This window comes from Cydia fagiglandana, chromosome 6 (assembly GCF_963556715.1).
Source record: "Cydia fagiglandana chromosome 6, ilCydFagi1.1, whole genome shotgun sequence".
NCBI classification, from domain to species: Eukaryota; Metazoa; Arthropoda; class Insecta; order Lepidoptera; family Tortricidae; genus Cydia; species Cydia fagiglandana.
In genome coordinates, this window is record NC_085937.1 from 7,929,355 (window position 1) to 7,951,608 (window position 22,254).

Sequence of the window (22,254 nt, forward strand, 5' to 3'; positions counted from 1 at the left end):
GATGCGTGATGATGTGCTAATAAGGTAATGCAATACAACTTCCCGTTTTCGTTTTTCTTTTATTCTTCGAATTACATTAAGTTTGAGTTTGCTCGTGTTACATTCATGTGAACAAGTCTAAGGGTCCGATTCGGATTTTGAAATGGACGTTTATTAGATATCTTTTGGACATCACCAGGATACAGTAACGATGTGTCTGGGATCTAGCCTGTCAAAATTGACATTTGCGCGATTCTGGAGATACTCTTGAACGATTTCCGCAGGATATGACTTGGGGATCCAATTCACATCTAGTATGTGTCTTGCTCTGTCTAGCGTGGGGGTGGCATTGGTTGCCCGAGTTGCGCTGCGGAAGAGAAATGGTTGATATCTGAACTATAATGTATCTAGAATGGATCGAGTACGTGTTGTCGTCTCTTGTGAATATCTTGAAGTTCGAATAGGGCAGTATATGTTGTTTATTCAAATAATGACCAAATTACTAGTATAAAGAAACTAAACGATTTGGTAAATGAAGAAATAAATCCTTAAATACTTCGTAAATCATATGGTTAATGAAATTGTAATGTAACCATGATGATGGTGTTTTGTGATTTAAAATCATTTGTTTTATAAAATAAATAATGAAACCGTTTTAGACGCGCCCTGCGACGTTACTTCAGGCTGCTGAAAAACACTGATAATTGATGAAAATTTAGAATTTTTGATACAGTGTAGATAATTATTAGAATCTGCCTGAAATATGTCTGGTTGATGTAAATAACTGAAATTCGTAAAAGTTTCAATTCTTTTACATTACGTAGAGCCTCATTCATAACGACCTGAAACGATATTTCAGCCTGCTGAAAGCGACTGAAACTTGTGTAAATTTCAAATGTTTTGATATGTAGAGCTTCATTAGAAATGACCTGAAATGATATTTCAGGCTGCTGAAAGCGACTGAAACTTGTGAAAATTTCAAATGTTTTGATATTGAGTAGAGCTTCATTAGAAACGACCTGAAACGATATTTCAGGCTACTGAAAGCAGCTGAAACATGTTATAATTTCAAATCTTTTGATATTGTGTAGAGCCTCATTAGAACCGACCTGTAAAGATATTTTAGGCCCCTGAAAACTCCCTGAACTTAGTGAAATTTAATAAATTGTCAGGGATGATAATATTCCGGGTTGTTAGAACCTGTTGGAAATGCTAATATTACGGGGTTAAATCGTGTAAAGAGCGTTAATAATAAAAACTTAACTGATCAAGATAATTTGTCAGCTGTTAGAGCTCTTTTAAAATAACAACGTGTAACTATTCTAATCATATTTAACCATATAGTGAAAAGTGACGCTACAACATTCGAAATGTTTGTAAGGACGGTTAAAAATTGGAATGAGCGGGAATAATTAACCGCACAAATATAATTTTGGCTTATCATTAAACAGGAACTTTCATTTTATTTTAATAGTTTAGAGCCAATAAATTTATATTAGTCTCAAATATAACCATGATAATTATTTAAAAAAAAATGGCAGCAAAATCGATCCAAGAAAAAGAATATATAGGGAACTTGGAGTGATAGGTTGGCGTCTAAAATGATAACTAAAATATTGTAAAGCGATATACTTATAGTCGAAATCCCTAATCATAAAACACCTAACGTCCATTGTACCATTAGGTCTTTCAATTTTTAATTACTTATTACAATAGTTACCACTGTATTCTGCCAGAATCAGAAAATAGGTGCGACGACGAGCGAAGCGAGGAGGAGCATGTTAGGTTGACTGTGTATCCAGTGTAAAGGTAGTAACCAAACAAAATATTTCTAACGAACTTCATTCTTGAATAAATAGATAGCCCTTTTCTTTTCTTTTTTAAATGTGCTACACAAAATGGTCTCCAGTTGCCAAATAAATATTTGATACCTGCCTAAAAGTAAACTAAAAGCTGTAACAGCATTAAAATACAACTCATATTAATATATTTTAAGGCCCCCTTTTGTCGCCAATGTATTAAATTTAGTACCCATTTCTATTTTTTAAACTACCCATATTCGATTAATTAGATGACCGGTTAAATACGTGCCTAAAAGTCCCAGTGATGGACGTAATCATAATCATAATCGTTTATTGCAGCCATGGTATTACAAAATGTTCTTATGTAGTCAGTACGTACATGGACAGTAAATGACGATAAGGTCAGCGATGGTGGGTGCAGAGAGATTCAAAGCACAGATCTTAATGTCACAGAAGTGGACGTCAACGAATGTAAGATTCGGGTACGTCCAACGCGTAAATCATTTGCCATGCCAAGTGGGAGAGCGGAAGGGAGCCTGAAAGTAGGCAAAGCCGCAAACACTTGCTGCATGATGAAGAATATGATCGCGATTTCACACGCACGAGGAATCTGTTAGAGATTACCACGGTGCTGGGCCGTCGAGCCACATTCCGCGCAGTAGAAGCACGTCACCATATGTGGACCCACGAGCCCGACGGATATTGCGGAGGTCGCGGAATTCCTCTTATGAAGACAATGAGGATAATTATAAGCATCCACGACATCATGTGAGTCCCAAGACGGTATGGACGCATGGAGAGAAAGAGGCGTTATATTTATAATACAGTTCCGATAATGACTATCGCATAAAAGTTTATATATACTTCCACTCTCCAAGCGTCGATCGTGTCAAAGATTTTCCCAAACATAGTCTTAATTAACGGCGTGATAGCATAAGTAAACTAGGTATCCGAATCTGGTGAGAATGTTATAAGTAAATTTCTAGACACCATAAAATATATGAAAGGCAATTTATCTTCTGAATTCTCGTTAGATAATGTTCTTTCCGAGTTCGGTCCTATATAGAAAAAAAAATCAAATCATTCTTATATGGCTTACAAAGTAGAGGAGCGCTGAGATTTACGGGTGGACAGAGAAAGACATTATACATATTATGCTTCCGAAACTTACAGGCCCTGCTAAATCTTCGTACCGAGGTCTCAGCACTGTCCTCTACACGTGGTCGGAGTAGAAAAATAAACTTGTAGAATCATTCCCATGTTGTGATGATTACGCAGAACTTTTAACAACTATGCTCTCCAAGAAAGCTCAATATCCATTCACTTGAGCACTATTACTATGACAAAGTTAATTTACTAAACAGATGTAGTATTCAGGGTTGGAAAGCTGTTGTTGACTGCTTGTTTGATGGTATAGATGACCGTGCTGTACACGTAGGTGCCCAAGCTGCCGGCTTTCGTGAACCTGAAGAGGTTCATAAGTATTTAGAAACAGTTAAGGTGGGGTTTAACAGAGAAATAGGTGAGAAATCTGATAAGCAGGGACAAGATAGGAAATAGTTAGATGACCATACTATAAAACCACGGAAGAAAGAATGAGCGCGCCGCGCTCTTATAAAACAATCTGAGTAATCCTCTAATAAAATTGTTTGTCATAATTGTAAAAAAAAAAAGACAGCGGACCTGCGGCAAGCTAGGTCATCTTCCAGTGTTCTGTAGCAGTAGAGAAGCAATTCCAAATATAACTATTATCAATATCCTGATAATAAAAAATAATAATAATTACATAGAAATCTTTTGTGTTCTGTCAGTATGGGTATTGGGTAGAGCGTTAACTCTAAATAGAAAACCGGCGCGAAATAAATTAAATTTAACTTATGACACTAGCAACCTGCCTGTAAAGGTAGGTGTAACTGGCCGCGTAAAGCAATAATTAGGTAAGATTAAAGTTAACGTGACTGTACAGGAATAAAAGAAGAAGTTGATGTAATGATAGTAGAAGATCACGTTACAAGATATCCGTTCTGCTAGACGCTGCTAATAAGACTAACGACAAGTTAACTAAAAAAAAAAAGGGATGAACCTAGCAAATTGAAATTGCTCTTGACAGATGTTGTTCTTGAAAGTTCAAACACACGTAACAATAGCTCCTCGTGAAATTATACATGTACAGGTGATTACGGGTAATAAGTGCAGCGGCAGTTTGTGTATAGATGGGTCACTAAAGAGTTAGAAGCTCAATTAAGACAAGCCAAGATAAGATGAGGTAAAATTTATTTCATTGAAAACTATTTAAAAAAAAATTGTAACGATCTTAATACGCTTGAATAGTACTCAAACACTGTAGATAGACAAACATGGTTAAAAAAAAAGTTAACATAAAAATCAAATCTTGCAAGCTAAAAATTGTAACTGGCTGTTTAATATATTTTATATCAATACCTAAACCAAGTAACTCGATACTTGTATCTTAGGTATCTCGTGTTAGTAGGTTAATGTAGTGCAAGTTCATTCATGCTCATTGAGCAAAAACAATAAAGATAACCTATAAGGGGAATAGGATCTTTATTGAAGAAATTATAATTATAAATACTGAGGTTACACAAAAAAAAAATTAAGATTGAATACAAGGAAATTATGGATACTGTTGCTGAAATTTTACTTCAAAAAAAAAGTGACGAAGACCCTTTTAAGCCAGTCTCGTATACTTTAGCCGAAAAACTACACCAGATAAGCAACGTTCGCATTCATTTGAACTAGAGACCCTCACGGTGATTATCTCCTTGTTATAAATGACAGCTTTACTAAATTCGTTAACATCAAGTCTGTTCGAAATATAAAGACAACGGTGAAGGTCTTCCGCGACCACATGAGCTATTTTGGAGCACCCGTTAGATTAATCACAGACCTAGTGAGCGTTAGGAAAGAAATGCCGATTGGTGGTAAATCAAAATTGGGTAGCAAATACCAGGGACCGTATAGGATTATTAGATGCCTTCCGAACGATTAGATATTTTCGACTACTTAGCAGTCGAAGATACACCACTAACACGGAAAAGGGCAACCATCGTTATGAAAACATAATTGCGATAAATAAATTTAAATCTTGGTTGTATTTGATAACAAGCATGGTAAGTAAGTAGTTCTGAATTTGGCAGTGTCGACACCGAAAGTCCAAATGAGTCTGAGTAATCATCATGGCTACTTCGCATGGCTGTTAGTCTATGATCTAGAATATAGTTAATTTAGATAAATTGTTAATTTTTAGTTAATATTGTACTATCGTAAGTTTGAATCTTTAATTAGGTGTACTGTACTAATAGAAATCCTAAAATGTCCTAACTATGTTGTTAGATTATTTTATGTTATATAAGTGCTATTGATTAGGCTTTGTTGACGTTGTTCAATAAGTTAATTAAAAATAATTAAATGAATGATAATAAATAAAGTGATCATATAAATTCGTATAGCTTAGTTAAAATATACTTTAATTAGTAATATACTGTTATAAAACCAGTAAATCTAACATTTAACCGAATGGTAATTGTAGATGAGCAAAGGGACTTGCTCTAGCAGGATGGCCGAGCTGTAAGGATACTGTGTGGTTTATATAGATTTTTATTTAGTACTTATAATACATTTTTATAGATTAAATAAGTTAAGTGACTATACTTTAAAAAGTATTTGTAATGATCAATCACGTGAATGGTCACGTGATCGATCCCTCCATCTTGAATATTGAACGATCATTCGTGGTCATTCGTGGGGTGACGTTGACAATGACGGTCGATCAATATTAAAAATGGTAAGGTGTTTGAATTGTGAGCAGGTCAGTTCGTTTTGTTTTGCGAGAACCCGAGATAACAATTATAGTATGTGTCTTAGTGTGGTTAGTCAAGCTCAGAGAGGTTATATTCATTGTGCCAAATAAATGTATTTTGATTACACGTACCGTTGTTTTAATAGAATGATTAGACCCTTATACGATATCCCTTCGCGCCTACATTTTTCAAATTTGCCGCCTTTTTCTACTGACAAGATCTGCTTGACCGAGTCTAGTAATATTATTTGCAACTTGCAACATATCGGTACCTACCTAAAGTGTCATTCTATGGAACTTGTTAACTATGTAAACAAACCGCCCTTTTGAAATTGTCAAAGAATGATGAATTTACTCTATACTTAGTGATTTTTGTTTACATAGTTAGCAAGTTCCATAGAAAACTACCTACAATTTCAGACGAACACTAAACACCTAACGAGTTAAGTTTCTCACATTTTTTTTCTATGAAGTATTATTCTCAGGTATTCTCTAACAAACATGATTTAAGTGGTTTAATAAATTCCCTTAGAAAGCACGATGATCCTAATTAAAGACATGGTCCGGTCAACGCTGTAAGCCTATGGCCGGCTAATTGTCGGCTTCCTCATATCGGCATTTAACCTACGTACTACACTTACCGACTAAAAGCCTCTTAAGGGGTAGTCATTCCCATCGCAACGTGGGTAAATAAAATTTTCCTGGGGTAACGGTGCCGTCATATAGCGGCCGTCTCCATACAAAATAATACGGCTAAACATGGATGTCGTAGTAGATATTTGTATGGAGACGGCCGCTATCCTAGGAAATCAGAGCATAAGTAAGGCTCTCGGACAAATCAACCAAATTCTCAGTTTGATTATTTTGGATCATCGCTCGAACTTGTGTTAGGGCGAGCGTAATAATGCGTTAATTGCAAGTGATGTCAAAATGAGTTGGATATATGTAAAGGTTTACGAGTAAAAGTTTACGCATAATATAGTATGAACTTACATTAAAACATAAGAAACACGGTGACAGAAAGAGAGAAGAAATATTTACTTAACAACAAAAAGCAAACTTATCCTATATTGTAAGTATGTCAATTTTTTATTGTTCTCAAATGCCGATTCACTAGCATGTAATGTATAGTAAGCTATGCCATTAAAATGTATATTTTCATGTAACTTCGTGATAATTCTTTTACTCGTATTAATCAAGATAGTTGTTTTATTAGCGAGGTGCGTCATCTGCTGAGCTAAAAAGGATTCCGGCGTTATCAAATAGGATTGAACCCCTACCATACAGGTTGTATGTACTGTATGATGATATACACATTTTTTTATTCGCGCAGTGTTGCCAACTTGGCATAATTGATGCCAGATCTGGCATATTTTCACTTGCTTTGGCACCAAAATTTTCCATTTAGCATCTGGCATATTTTTTAGCATAATTTAGTCTAAGCCAAGTTTGCACCAACTTGGCAGCAACAATATGCGCCATCGCCTTATGTGGTTCATATTTTCATATGAATTTTGACTTTTGTGGACGGATAGACGTCGACGGACTATATAAAGTTGGTCAAGCAGATCTTGTCAGTAGAAAAAGGCGGCAAATTTGAAAAATGTATGTGTTTTAACTATCTAATTTCAAGTTGACATTTGAGCATTTTTTTTAGCATATTTGAAAAAACTTTGGCATAATTTTAGCATAATCTAGACATTAGTCTAGCATTTTTTCAAAATCCGAGTTGGCAATACTGAAATTCGCGGCAATTTGGATATTCTGTTCGATACCCAGATAACGGATGCCGATTGACCCGGATGACAGGTCATGTTATACTAGTTCATTCGAGATCTTGACTCGTAATACGTATAATAAGAATACACGGCGGTCAGATAATGAGAAGCAAAGCCGCTAATGATTGCATAGACCGATAAAATTTCGCATGATCACGTTTTTAATGTAAATATGGACTTTGGTTATTTTAAATACTGCTTTGCAAAAAATGCTCATAAATAAATATTTACCGAGTAATATAATAAAATTCTTCATAAACTAAAAAAAAAATACATTTTCAACTAAACTAAATACATCATTAATTTTACTCAATTCAGTAGGTAATATAGAACTATTATATAATCTGTGTTCATGCTGGAAGAGATCCCTTATAGGGATAAGTCTGCCTTTGTACCTAAATTTATGTAAATTTAATGTGAACCTATTTTTGTATTATTTATTTATATTTTAATCTTTATTGCACAATACATGAAGGTACTTAGCGGACTTAAGGCATTACTACTATGTACTATATCAGGTAGGTACCCTAATAGCTTCCTACTACAAATACATAATATTACAGGGTTAGTGCTCCGTGTCTTAGCCATGTGTAACTACAACCTAACAGCCGGCTAGCCAAGGTTACAATCGTTATCGCTTCGACAATGAAAAGCTTTATGTCTCTCTATCACTCTTCCATATTAGTGCGACAGTGACAGTTGCGTTTCGATCGCTACGGAGCTTAAGCGATTGGCATCTTGGCTACGCGGCCTGGTGTCTACTTTAACCTGACATTATGTACGTAGACACGCTAGAATGCCAGTCTTCAAAACTAGATTATAGCTCAATGACGTGACTAGCAAAAATATACGTCGGTACCCATGCAATCTAGATTTGCGACCTATAAAAAGGCACGTAGCGCTACTTGCATTATTTTTACTCTACTGCATGACCTGCTTTATATCCTACGCTGAATTGAAGTGAGGGTGCTTAAATGGAACTGCGAGAATAAGCTTTTCTATATGTATATGTACATTTTCTATAGGTACAGTCACCTGCAATAATATGTTACTCTTCCAAGGCCGCAAAAATATGTCACACGCTCTTATGGCTCTACAAACGAAAACGTGTCAGATATTTTTGCGGTCTTCGTTGTGTAACATATTATTGCAGGTGACTGTACCTACATTCATTCAGTAAATAATTAACACATCATGAAATGTTGTTATAAAGTACATATAAATAGTTCTAACTTTAGAGTTTAGGGGCCCGATTCGGATTTTGAAATAGACATCTATTAGATATCTTTTAGTCATCACCAAGATACGATAACGATATGTTTAAGATCCAACCTGTCAAATGTGACATTTGCGCGATTTTGGAGATATTATTGAACGATTTCCACAGGATATGACTTAGAGATCCAATTCACATCTAATAGATATCTTAATCTATCTAACGTAAAAGTGACATTGGTTGCCCGAATTGCGCTGCAAAAGAGAACTAGTTGATATCTAAACTATAACGTATCTAGTACGTGTCGTCTCTTGTGAATATCTTGAAGTTCGAATACGGCAGTAGAGCTTGTTTTTAAATAGTACCTAGTCGTGTATTTTTCCAGTGAATATACATAATTACAGTTACCTATATCATTTTGATGAATTAATCTAAAAACTCTGGGTTTAAAATAGAAATATTTAGTCAGAGAATCTCTCCCAGGCGTTAAGTTCGTCAGTACTTGGTATGTAAGAAGAATACGAGCTAGAGATGTATGGGCGCATTGACAGTGGCCAAAGAGGGCTCGTGCGCGGTCAACGACCACGCGGCGCACGCGGCTCTATTCTCGACGCTGCGCTTGCGCAGTGTGAGCAAAGTCAAGGCCGTACTCGGCTGACCTGACCTTTGAGGTCAGATATAGTTTTAGTTAATTTTCTATAATAGAAATAATTATTGGCATCAGCTATTTTGCAAAGATGTAGCGATAAAAAATATTGTCAAGACTAGAGTCATTTGTAGAGTTTTTAAATTGTGTTTTTTTTAATGTTTATAGATTTTAACGGACTTTTAAAAGTGGTGGAGGAGCTGTTACAATAAGTCCTTATACGGATGCACACAATTATACTCTATAATTGTTTTCCTTCATATTTTGTCGGTAACGTTCGTATTTGTCATGCTACTTCGATCAACCTCAGTACTTTTTGTATCGAGACTGACTGAAATAACAAGACACGTTCGTACGTTTCCGTGAAAATTCGAAGGAAAATAATTCTGCACTACATCTGTAGTGATCAACTGACTGACTATTTACGATATATAAGGCGGCTAATGTTACTTTTTAAGGTTTTTGCTTCAGCTATGATATGTATATACTTATTAGGACCATAATTATTTATTCAACTTGATTTAAAGCTTAAATTCTCTTGCAATTGGCCCATGTACCGTGGCAATCGGGTAGCAAGAATTCTAGTCCATTAAGAAAAAAAATGTATCTAAAATTACGATTAGTTCCTATCGCAGATGACTGCACCTAGGCATTTCTTAATTGAATTTTTACGAATGAAAAACATTCGCAAAACGTAAAAGAGTGAATTGCAAAAAAATTGTACATAGTTAAACACCTGTAATTAGTCTAAAGTTAATTGATTCCATTGTGTTACACAGTTAAGCCATTTCTATTTAAGTTAGATGCATGAAAGTGTGTTAGCGTATGCTATATAGACTTATATGTGTACAAATTAAGTATAATAAATACAATACAATACAAAATACATAGTAGGTTTCGTAACACAAATGAGTCAATTAAGACTAATCACAGCTTCTTAACTGCGCTTAATTACGTCAATATTTTTGCAATTCACTCAAAAAGAGAGGAATATTTCACGATGCATTTTTTATGTCCCGTTCAACATGCTACTCGCAGCTTCGTACATAATAAAGCTCGCAGTGTTCGCACGCACATTAGCTTCCGGTGCATGATTGTCGACCTGCAATTCATATGGTTTCTATTACACCCCAATAAAGTTCATATTCGATCACCCATATCCACCTTCATTACGATTGCAAGCCATAGAATGCCTCGACGTGCGCGTAGGGAACGGGTCTTAATTGGCAAACAATGCATTGTTTATGCCTGAAGTAGGCACATAAGTTATCTCCTCAATCTTTCATAATATTGAACACTATAGAATTAATCAGTTCATGATTATTGTGTGTGATTTCCGTTATGCCCATTCTCGGGGAAAGTCGCATAAGTATAAATGTTCAACGGTGCTCGCGAATTGTGAATGTGAATTCCCATGGATCTATCGTAGGGTCGCCTTTATTAATTATTTATAACATGACTACTAGTTTCTTGGAAATTTGTCCGTGATTTACTAATTCCGAGCATGTTTTACTGCTGCGAATGATCGTGTGAATGACCGAAGAACTGATTGTTTGTGTTTACGGATGCGGATATTGAGTTTTACTACTATGACCGCGCAGCATAGTTAGCTCTCGGCAAGAGTAATGGCTTAATACGTGGCAATTAAATGCAAACAACCTCTAAAATAATGACATGACTTTATGGTTTTTCATTGTTTTAGTGCAAACACTCAATTGTTATTTGTTTTAATGGGGTAGGTACCCATCAAAGATAAGGTTCTGCTTGATGCATAGGCAGGTATCCGATTTCAGTAACACCTATCATAAGGTTAGCCTTATGGCGTAGTTAGCTACTTAATTATAATATTCATCGTTACCTAAACCGTTTATGTTCAAAAACCCGGTGCTGCCTTTCCCGTCTACTCATTAATAGGTACCATCATATATATTATTAACTGATTGAGCAGTTTAGGAGGAGTTCTGAAACAATGAACTAAAATTGCACGAATCTTTCAGCTATCGAATGGTTAAAGGATGTTTGAACCAAAACAATTCTTACGACGAAGAATACATTTTTAATATGAGATTACGAGTAATAACTGATTTTCTGAGTCATAGCATATTTTTTTTAATTAGTTATCAGTATTTTGATTTGCTTCCAAATTCTTATGGAAGCAAATTTAAAGAACTATTTGCGTATTGATGTTAAAAAATTAATGGCGCCTAGAGCAAAAGACTCGGGTCAATAAATCATGTTTGTTTCCACAGATAGCCACTTATCTATGAATATTCGATGGAATTACAATTCTTAAGATAAGATAGAATCATTATTACGTTTAGATTATTAATTTTATTGCCTTAGAAACAGTTATTAACTGGTTTAGTGGCGATCAGTTCGATATTCGACGCGTGTGATCTCGTTTAAATTGAAATGATTAAGTTCAATGACTGTTCGAAATTAAGAAATTTGGAGCAAAATTCCATTGCAAAATAATGTATGGGGATGAAGAAATGCAAACACGTATCGCTAGAATGTTAGATATTCTTAGGTTGTATAGTATCTTAAATACACAATTCACTTTAATTCATTGATATGTCATATGAGATAATAGGTGAAGTATTTCATAGTAGTGACTAAATATTCATACTTACCTATTTATGATCAAAATTTTTGAGTAACAAGACGGATAGTCGGCTATGATAATAAAAATAATATTATATATTTTTTGTAATGTTTTGTAAGTGTTTTTATATTTTACTTTTATACTCACATTGTAAAATCCTAACCTAAGGCCCTAATAATTGAATAAAGAAGAAAATAATTCGGCCTGTAAGTATACGTCCCACTGATGGGCACAGGCCTCCTCTCATGCGCGAGAGGGCTTGGGCTATAGTCCCCACGCTAGCCCAATGCGGATTGGGGACTTCACTTACGGACTTTAGGTATATATTTACGTAATTAAGTAAGTAGGTTTGAGGATTTTAATTATATACGAAATAAAGCATAAAAAGTCTAAGAGGTTTTAATGCGTTAGGTACTGGAGAAACACCGTTATTTATTCCTATTTATTCCAAAATTAACATAAATATCTCAAATTCCAGACTGGACGCAACATACCTTTAGCGTAAACTTTTTGTTTTGACGCCAGCTTTGTCAATGGTGACTTGCGGCTACCACAAAGCACAATATTCACTTGCGGTCTCGCCATGTCTATTGTTCTCCGAGTTCATATAAATTTTATGTTGTTTTGTCTTACCCATCACCTGCAAAGTTTTCTTTCTAACTTGGTTCGCTACCGGCATAAGTTTTAGTACACAGTAAAATGTTCATAAGTTTTAGTAACGTTTATAAGTTTTACTACACAGTAAAACATCTTGAGTACAAATATAGACAGTTGCGTTGTGTTACCTTACGGCTTAATTAACAGAACTAAGTAGGTAGAGGAGATATCTGTAGGTATAGAAAATACAGCTATCATGAGACATTTAAGAGAAGAATTGGAGTATTGTTAAAATTTCACTGATACCTGTAAAAATTTCCCTACTTTGCGAACTAAAACTCGAATGTCCTATTCGTCCTTTATTTTTTCGGCTCTTGTTTAGAAAATTTTGCCAGTGTTTACAAACTGATGATAAATACTCATCATCATCATCATTTGAGTGTTTACTATACATATTTATAATAAAAAGACATAAAAAAGTAATTTTTAAGAAGTCCAAAAAGCAAGAATAATGGAATCGTAAACGATATTCCATTTCATTTCGTACTACAGTATTACTTTCATCACTTTCATGAGAAGTATTAAAGTCGTTTATGACGGGGCTCATTAATGGAGCGACCATTACGCGTACATCTAGCCTTTTATTAACTTTTTATAGAAAGCCGGTATCCTGGAAATACAGCGATAAAAAGTAAACTAAGACCTTCATCTAATATCAGGAATAAAATGATTATATTCTAAGAGTGTTTAGGTCCAAATAACCAAATAAAAATACGAAACAGAAAACGGCACTTAAACATAATATTTTAAACTTTCGCGTTTTGAATACATATTAACTCACATTATAGACGGGTCTAACGCGAATTATATTCAATTACCTTTATTTACCGACGTTTCGACACAGGTTTCACTGGTCGTGGTCGCGGCTGACTGATTGTCCCAGCAAAATGTCAAAACAGAGATTTGTGCATCTACCCGACAAAAAGTGTATGGAAAAGTTTGGAGTAGACATCACATTTTCAAACCACCCACCACACATAATGTTAATTATGTGTGGTACGTGGTTTGAAAATGTGATGTCTACCCCAAACTTTTCCATACACTTTTCGTCGGGTAGATGCACAAATCTCTGTTTTGACATTTTGCTGGGACAATCAGTCAGCCGCGACCACGACCAGTGAAACCTGTGTCGAAACGTCGGTAAATAAAGGTAATTGAATATAATTCGCGTTAGACCCGTCTATAATGTGAGTTAATAAGCACTTAAACAGTTAACTTTAGGTACCTACATACCAGACAAAGTTAGGTAGGTACTTGATCAGCAAGGTATATACGTCTATTATACGAATATATTACTTATTGACTTAGCTTGCAATAATTCATTTACTTTTAATTAATCCCCCTAAACCGGGATTGTTTTAAACAAATAGTAGGTACCTAAATTACACGTACAGTCAGAATCAATACGCGCCAATAGTACACAATAGTGTCTGGCTCCCTCGAATAAATAAATAAAGATACATTTCTACATCACGCGTTCTGAAGTAGTTGCCACAGTATAATTGTTCTACATGTCATGTATAAGTAGAGAATTATATCTCTTTTTGTTAAGCTATCAAAGAAGATACTGTAGTCAGTTACTTTTGACGCATAATCTGATACGCTACTTGACTGTAAGTACAGTCAGCGTCAAAATACCGCCAGCTTTAGGTAAGGTAACCTAAAGTTGGCCGGTATTTGGCAGCTAAAGCGAACAGCTTGCTTACAAATTCTAGTGGTAGCCTCATTTGTTTCGGGTGTAGGAATGTTAGCTACATGATATACCTGCGTCGTCCGCACGTAAAGGTTTGTTTATGACACCTGTTTGCCGCATTATTCTCGTCATGTCGCGATGTAAGAAATAAGAATACCGCTCGCGGTAACTTTCTCAAGCCCAAGAAACAGTTAACCTTTTGTCGAGTTCAATGTCACTTCATCACCAGTATGGTGCTCTATTCTGCCTTGTTCCTTTAAGTTCGCAGGAATCTTACAGGTCACAAGAAAGTAAACACAATCGTGCCTGTCACGCTCCCATGGTCGCAGTAATAGGAAAACTCACATTTCATTTTCTTGACAGATAAAGTCTGGTTTCAAAAAAAATAATTGCGTTATAATACATCATTATGTCATCACGGAATGCTGTTGTAATTATAGCGCTGGGCTATGCAAACGACGGACTGTGGATGTGTCCTAAGATCATGCCGTGTAAAAAGTGCATACCATGCACTTCGCGTACAATGCTCTTTTATCTTCACGAAGAGCTATTTGAAAGATAATCGTATGTTTTACAAAGTATCTAATTATCTCATTGCCCCTGGCTAGAGTTAATTAGTACCTACCTACATCTAAGTGGAAGCCTTGGCCAGATAGTGTCTTTCTTTGCAGTGATTTTTATACAGCGTTCCTAATCGATTAGACACTAATTAATAGACACCAAATAAATAGTCATTAATATTTTTAAAAAGTGCTAAACAAACTGAATTAAGAACTGAAAGAAGACTGAAAAATGAAGAACTCATGCATAAACTTTCATATCTGTGATGCGAAAAAGAATTGTGGGTACAACGTCGGTGCAATAAAAGATGACTATCGGTCAGGATCCTTATCATACTCATACTAGAGGTTAAATGACACAGTACAATGGAGAAAGCAATGTAGCGATATGTTGTTAAAAACTTATCAAACAGGATTTCTTATATTTTCAACATCATTATCACATCAAGTTTCTTTTATCTAATTCAAATCGCTAACTGTAGATAAAAGGACGACGAGACGCCGATATAACACTACCTGTCATCATATAATTCATATATATCATTAACACTGTTGTGTTGACTCCCAAGTGTTAATGTCTAGCCTATTGTAGATACAGTTAGGGGTAATTTAATCACAAAATGCACTTATGGATTCAAACTGATCACGCGCACGTTGTATCCGAGTTTTCCCACATAAATCATACAGAATTCTAAATTATACGGTTTATTCACGAACTGGCACGACCCATTCTCTAGATATCTGAGATACCTTATGAGTGGTTGGGTACCTACTGCTTGGAAGTTACCAGGAAATTGATGTGAGATCTTCGTGGGGTCATTTACACGTTGATCTGGCCAGGCAAATCTGAAAAGAAAATATAGGTATTCTTGTTTTTATCAAACAGATACGTTTTTCGAGCGGTATTACGAAATTATATGAAGGAAAAATTACCATGCCCGCTTCTGGTAATCTTCGATAGTTCAGTTGGTTTAGAGCGCTCGGCCTTTTAATTAAAAAAAAATCCCTATCGTCTAACTCTGCGGTCGGCAACCAGCGACCTCCCGACGAAACAGCGAGCCTCCCTGGCTACTTTGTATGTAATATTGACAAACGACAATGTCTGATAAAGTCATAAAACTCATAAATATTAACAAAGTGCGGCCCACGTCAACTTCGTTAACTACTATGTGGCCCTTGGCTGCTATGCTGCTAAAAGGTTGCCGACCACTGGTCTAACTAATCAAAATAATTTTATTGTTGTATTGCCGGAATACTTATGTACCTACCTTTATGTGGCTATAAGTAACTTACCCGAAACCTAAAGCTAACTTTTTCATAACAAATTCAGGTCAGTGCGCTAGAAAAGGAAAATACGACTGCAACGTCGTGACGGAATTAATAATTACCAATTCGTTATCGATTCTCTTTGAGTGTCGTACTGCCGTATTCGAACTTCAAGATATTCACAAGAGACGACACGTACTAGATCCATTCTAGATACGTTATAGTTTAGATGTCAACTAGTTCTCTTTTGCAGCGCAATTCGGGCAACTAATGTCACTTTTACGTTAGATAGAGTAAGATATCTATTAGATGTGAATTAGATCTCTAAGTCATATCCTGTGGAAATCGTTCAAGAGTATCTCCAGAATCGCGCAAATGTCAAATTTGACAGGTTAGATCTTAAACATATCGTTATCGTATCTTGGTGATGTCTAAAAGATGTCTAATGGATGTCTATTTCAAAATCCGAATCGGGCCCATATTCGTTCGATAACTTTCCTTCTTATAAATAATAGGTAAACGTCGAACTCTCTTGAGTAAAAATTGTTTGATTAACGTCACAAAACGGGACTCATGAATTATGGATACATATCGGACCCTTCTTGCTTTCTGAATAATTCGGCGTTTTCGGTGCTGGTACAAGTTACTGAGTATAGGTACCTACCTACATATTTTCCCAAGCTGAGACGTTAAAATTTTAATTTAGGGGCCTATCTAAATTTTAAAATATGATATCGATCTGGCGTTATTCGCTTTACGTCCCTTTTGATCAACAAATGTGTGAGAAAATTATTAAACCAAAGTCATATTTTAAAAGTCAGGTTACACTCTTGCTAGGTCGATTATTATAGGGACCGAGGGGTGAAATACATTAGAAACTCCCTCATCAACCTTACCATGAGATCGTATGAGTAGTTATTTCGTACGTATTTAGGGTAATTCTACTACTAGTTTTCAATAGCCAGTTTCCGTAGATGACGACTGCTGCCTAATAATTTCACAAGGTTAATAGGATGATTTAGCAAATGTATGAGGAGGCGTACATCAAAGGATATCCTTATATAAGCGAAGACCACCGATTGTAACTGACAGACTCATTTCACAATTTACAGCTATGACAACATATTTTAAATGATAATTCGGAATGCGAGCCACATCGGCATAATTCTACAATGTTTTTGACAGTTTATTAAGTGAAATTGTGACATCGGAAATCTTGGACAAGTCTTTATTGTGAGTTCAGTTCAATTTAAAGATTTTCAATTAAATTCGGCATAAAATACAAGCATGTAGGAATTAAATTAAAATGTTCACTTTTGGCACTAATTTGTTCTTGCGTCTTCTCACATTAATTATTAATTATCATTTCATGAGCTATTTTTTAAATAAGTTTGCCTCCTGTCTACCTGTACGTATTTAATGGGTACAGTCAGCTGCAATAATAATTATGTTACTATTCGAAGGCGCAAAAATATGCGACACGCTCTTATGGCTTTACAAATAAGATCGTGTCAGATATTTTTGCTGCTTTCGTTGTGTAACATTTTATTGCAGGTGTACATACCTACATTTATGCAAAGTTAATGAAAAAGGGCCAAAAATTCAGCTTCGACAGTGAAACGGCTTAAAAATAACTTGTCAAGGAGAACAAGCAAGGATGGTTACAGAGTATTGCCCTTTAAACGGGTGAATATTCAAAATGGCACAGCTCACACTTTGTAAACGCAGTCAACATGAACTATACCTACATACGAGTATACAGTGTGGAAAAATAAGTCGGGCTCTGGAGGGAAACTACCTTAAATCCTTAAGTTGGCTCATTTTACATTCATTTATTTTTAAAGAAACAAAACTGCATTCAAAGCATTTCTAAAACTCGCTTGCCTCGCCCGGGACTCGAACCGTCTAAAAATTCCAAAAAAGAAACACTCGCAATTGTATTCTACGTATAGTCGACGTACAGTTAATGTAAATGATAACATTTCTCCAAGAAACATAAGGTTAGTTAATCTGTGACATAAGGTCTGTCGTACAAAATATCCATAAAATCTAATACTTAAAGTACACAAAATTCTTTTAGGCTAACTAAGCCAAATTGAAGAAAAAAAAAACTTTGAATGCAGTTTTGTTTCTATAAAAAAGTAAAGAAATGTATTCTTTAAGTAAAATGAGCCAACTTAAGATTTAAGGTAGTTTATTCCCTCCAGCCAGCGTATTATGGATAGCTTTATCCATCTTTATCCACGTGATAAAATAACTAACTATCATTGTTTAACACCGTGGGATAGAAAGTGACGGACACCGTTTTATCACGCTGTCACGTAGACAAGAAAGACCATCATATCCGTACAGGGTCTGACTTTTTTTTCCACACTGTTTATTTATATTATATGCATATCTCGTATAGACATAGTAGCTGTCGGTGTAAGTGTCTCGTACCTACTGGGATAATGTGTTCTTGGAGGTCTTGAGTATTTTTTTTTTTCGTTTTAATTACCAACATAAATAACTTTTTACAACTCAAGATGAGTATAAAATAATGACCTATACCGCGTGGCTCACTATCTCTCCGCGATTTCGTCGCTTTGCTACAGATAGCTAAGAGTATTGGGGTTTGCCATAAGCCGCGCGTGGCGCTGTCGCCACCTAGCGGCAATATCTGTGCTGATCGTGACAGACGCGTTTTGTTAGAGAGTGAGTCTTCTGTACCTAGTACTATACAAGTAGATTTACCAGTAGGTAAATATTCTGAAACACCTTGAGCCAAAAGTTCAGGTTCAGTGGTAGAATTATAGTATGTGACACCTCCTAAAATGATTTTTGCACAATATCCATTCAAGCTAAGGGTGTATGTTGTGTGGTACAATCAAAATAAATACAAAGTTATTGCTCTTAGTTAAGTTTAATCATAAAATAATAATTTAAAATGTAAAGAATATGTAACTGTTAATAGGTAATTAATCTTATTATGTAGTTTATGAACATATCGATTTTGCTTAGAAGTACCTAGGTAATTAACTTTCATGAATATTTCAAAAAAATTTAAAAGACGCGTCTGTGCTCTGTCTTAGGCTGGATTAGTAGGTACCTATAATTTAATTTTTTTAGAGTAACAAATCGAATTCAAATATTCTTTTCTATTTTTCCTCAGAGGGCCCGAGGTGCACTTTTGGGTGCGCAGTGCCGCTCCACCTCAGACTGCGCGGTGCGGAACGCGCACTGCGAACACGGACTCTGCACCTGCGACCCGTACTTCGCTAAAGTTGACAACTCCACGTGTCTTGAGTGTAAGTACCTATTTTTCACTGCAACTATACTTCGTTTTTTTTAGCATTAGAAATAAGGTAAACAATCTTGATGTGTCTTTTAATTGAAAAGCACATTTTTAAAATAAGTCACGGCAAATATGTAACAATTATGAATCTAATACGATCATTTATATTCTTCTGCTTTCATAAGTAATAGTTTTTGATTTTAAAAAAGCGTTTTTCAATTAAAAGACATGTCAAGATCGCTTACCTTCTTGCAAGTTCTTTCTAATGCTAAAAAAAACGAACTATACACTAACTACAGCTTTTCTAATGAGCTAAAGAAAACTTCTATGGCATCTAAAAATCTAATAAGTTTAGTATCCAGTTTCATTATTTTTATCAATGTAAGTTACTTACATAGTACCTACTTTCATTTACTGGATCCACTCCTTCAAATTTAAACGTTGTTTGAAACGTCACAATCGACATTATTTCTTATTTAGAACAAAATTTACTTACATAAGTATACCTGTACAGTCCATTTGGCTTCGACCGAGCCACGCAAATATGGGTAAGAAATGACAAAATATTTGTCTCCGCATTATTTACCCTCGCATTGTTTCTGTGAGAGAATTCTTCTCACTAAACCAGGTTATGTACTTAAGACATTTGTTTGCTTTCCTATCTCGGCTAAACTAAAACTAAACCTACCCATCATGCTAATCCTAGACTCAAAACTACATACATAGCGATATACCATAGAAAAGAAAAAAAACGACTTACTTAAATAGTTTTAATGAATAAGTTCACTCAGCTTGAATTGGATAGAAAAAGATACCTACTGTCTTCGTCAAACCGCACAAGTGACCATCATAGCTTTATCAAGAACTTAGCCAACACAAAGATTATGGCTTCGTAATACTGATACATACCTTTCTCTAACTTTCATGCTTGCGTAAATCACCGACATAATGTCTCAGCACCCTTTTTATAAAAATCTCATCTTACGTTATAAGTAGCCATTTTCACTTTTATCATTACACACAACCGATGAGGCCTTTCCTAATGATCCTGTGTGGTGTGGTAGTCTGCGGTGAGACAGATTACTTTCACTTAAACGGTCAGTTAACAAAACTGTCCAGTTTTCCATACTAACAAAGATAACTTTCGTTTTGCCAAAATCGAATTTTGCTTCAATATCACAATTTACTTAGTAACGAAAGTAAAGTTTTCAGAGCACTAATCAAAGCAATGCCGATGCCGCTTCCGTTAATGACCATGCCATCTTGATTTCATTGTGTCAGACTATTCAATAGTTCAGGTTTGTTCGAAGTAGGTACAATAGAAATAAACTTTGCATAGCAATTTTATCTACTTTCACTTTTGTTTTATTTGTCGTTTACTATCAGTGCTTATTTTATGTGATGTGGAAATGAAATACCATCATCATTTAAATATCCGGTCACATATACCGTTTTCTATAAATAAATACCTACCTAATATTTTTCGCTATTTATCCAACCGCTTATGTGGCATTGGCGCAGAATTTTCATTTTAAAAGCAATCCTAGGTTATCAAGCGCTCGTCATCGGCAGGCCGCGTCTGCCGTACGACGCGATGCTAATCGCGACATTATCACACGCCTTTATTTTGATCGCCCCATTATCCCACGCTCGTCTTACTTTCTTTGCCCAATTCTTTCTGTCGTAAGTATCCAAATCGAGCAAACCTCACGGAATGGGCTTACAACGGTACTTTTGCCGATTATGTTTTTGAATAGCACCTCATTCGGATCAATATCATTAGCAAAATACGGACGTTAGGTTTGGTTTTAATTCGCATATTGTTAAAAACATTCGTATTCATAGTAAGTGGGTCGGTCGTGCTAAGAAATAAGTACAAGATTTAAATAGGGCACAATTATCGACACTTAAAGGATTTATGGCTGCTGACCGCAAATGCCGCAGGGCAAGAAGGCCGACATGTTTTTATCCTCGTTTAGCTCGATCTAACTACATTTTGTGCGACTAGATGACGCGCAGGCCCGTAATAGTCAAGTTGCTGGCGGCAGGAACTATTAGCGGATGCGGTGAGTAACACACTTACCCCTGGGACCCACAGGTCCAGTCGGGCGGCATTTCAAACGAGGCCCGACCCGGCCCGCTACGCAGCGGCGAACCAACGGGCAAACGTAACTGGCTATTCATAATTCAATGTTATTAAGCCGTATTGCAAACATATACGTAAATCATCGTCGAGTATTCATTGAGGAATAAGAGATGACCTCCGCAATCATGCAAACTCAATTTACACACGCTTATGCCCCGATGGAGATAAGCTGCAATATTTTAAATCCTGAGTTATATAACATCGTCCTGTTTTTAATAACGGGCCCAATCCGAACCCTTGCATGGTTTATTATGTTTGCACAATCGATCTTGCAGGTTATCCTGATAAGGGATCGAAATAAATAAGTCAGCTACTTGAATGAAGATCTTATAGTTACAAGTCCAATAGCTTGCGCTTCTGATATACTGTAGTTATCTAATAAGATGGGTGCGATGTTAACCCGACCAATGCCAATTCGCGAAGGTTGTTATACATAGGTTTTTTTTCTAAATTCACCATACCAGTTAACTGAGTATCAGTGCACCGTTACAGCTAATAAAATAAAAATATTATAGTAGTATACCCTATAATGGACGTGGAACCAGTAATGGGACAAAAAAACATAATTCCTCTAAAATATGTACCTAAAAGTAGTTTATAAACACTGGCTGTATATTATCATAAATAAGAGTCCTAGAGCTGTTTCAGTTTGAAGTTTCATTAAATTTGGTTGTTTTTTAAGAAATTGGCGTCAGCTCAAAAGTTGTCGTGTCACTGAAAAAAAATACCACTACAAATTCTTAACAACTTTGCTAAGAGAGGTGAGTTAATTTATTAAATTTTAATTAATTAATACTTGATGAAAACTAAAA

The 22,254-nt window shown here is 35.6% G+C and overlaps 1 protein-coding gene across 2 annotated transcripts in view; it reads left to right on the forward strand.

Moving 5' to 3' along the window:
- Nucleotides 1-22,254, forward strand: part of LOC134665080 (serine protease nudel-like) — a 68,343-nt gene that overhangs the window by 29,409 nt on the left and 16,680 nt on the right. For both annotated transcript variants that reach the window (XM_063521888.1, XM_063521887.1), the window contains exon 2: nucleotides 19,174-19,309. In XM_063521888.1, coding sequence (XP_063377958.1) covers nucleotides 19,174-19,309 — 136 coding nt within the window. The remainder of the gene's footprint in view (nucleotides 1-19,173; nucleotides 19,310-22,254) is intronic.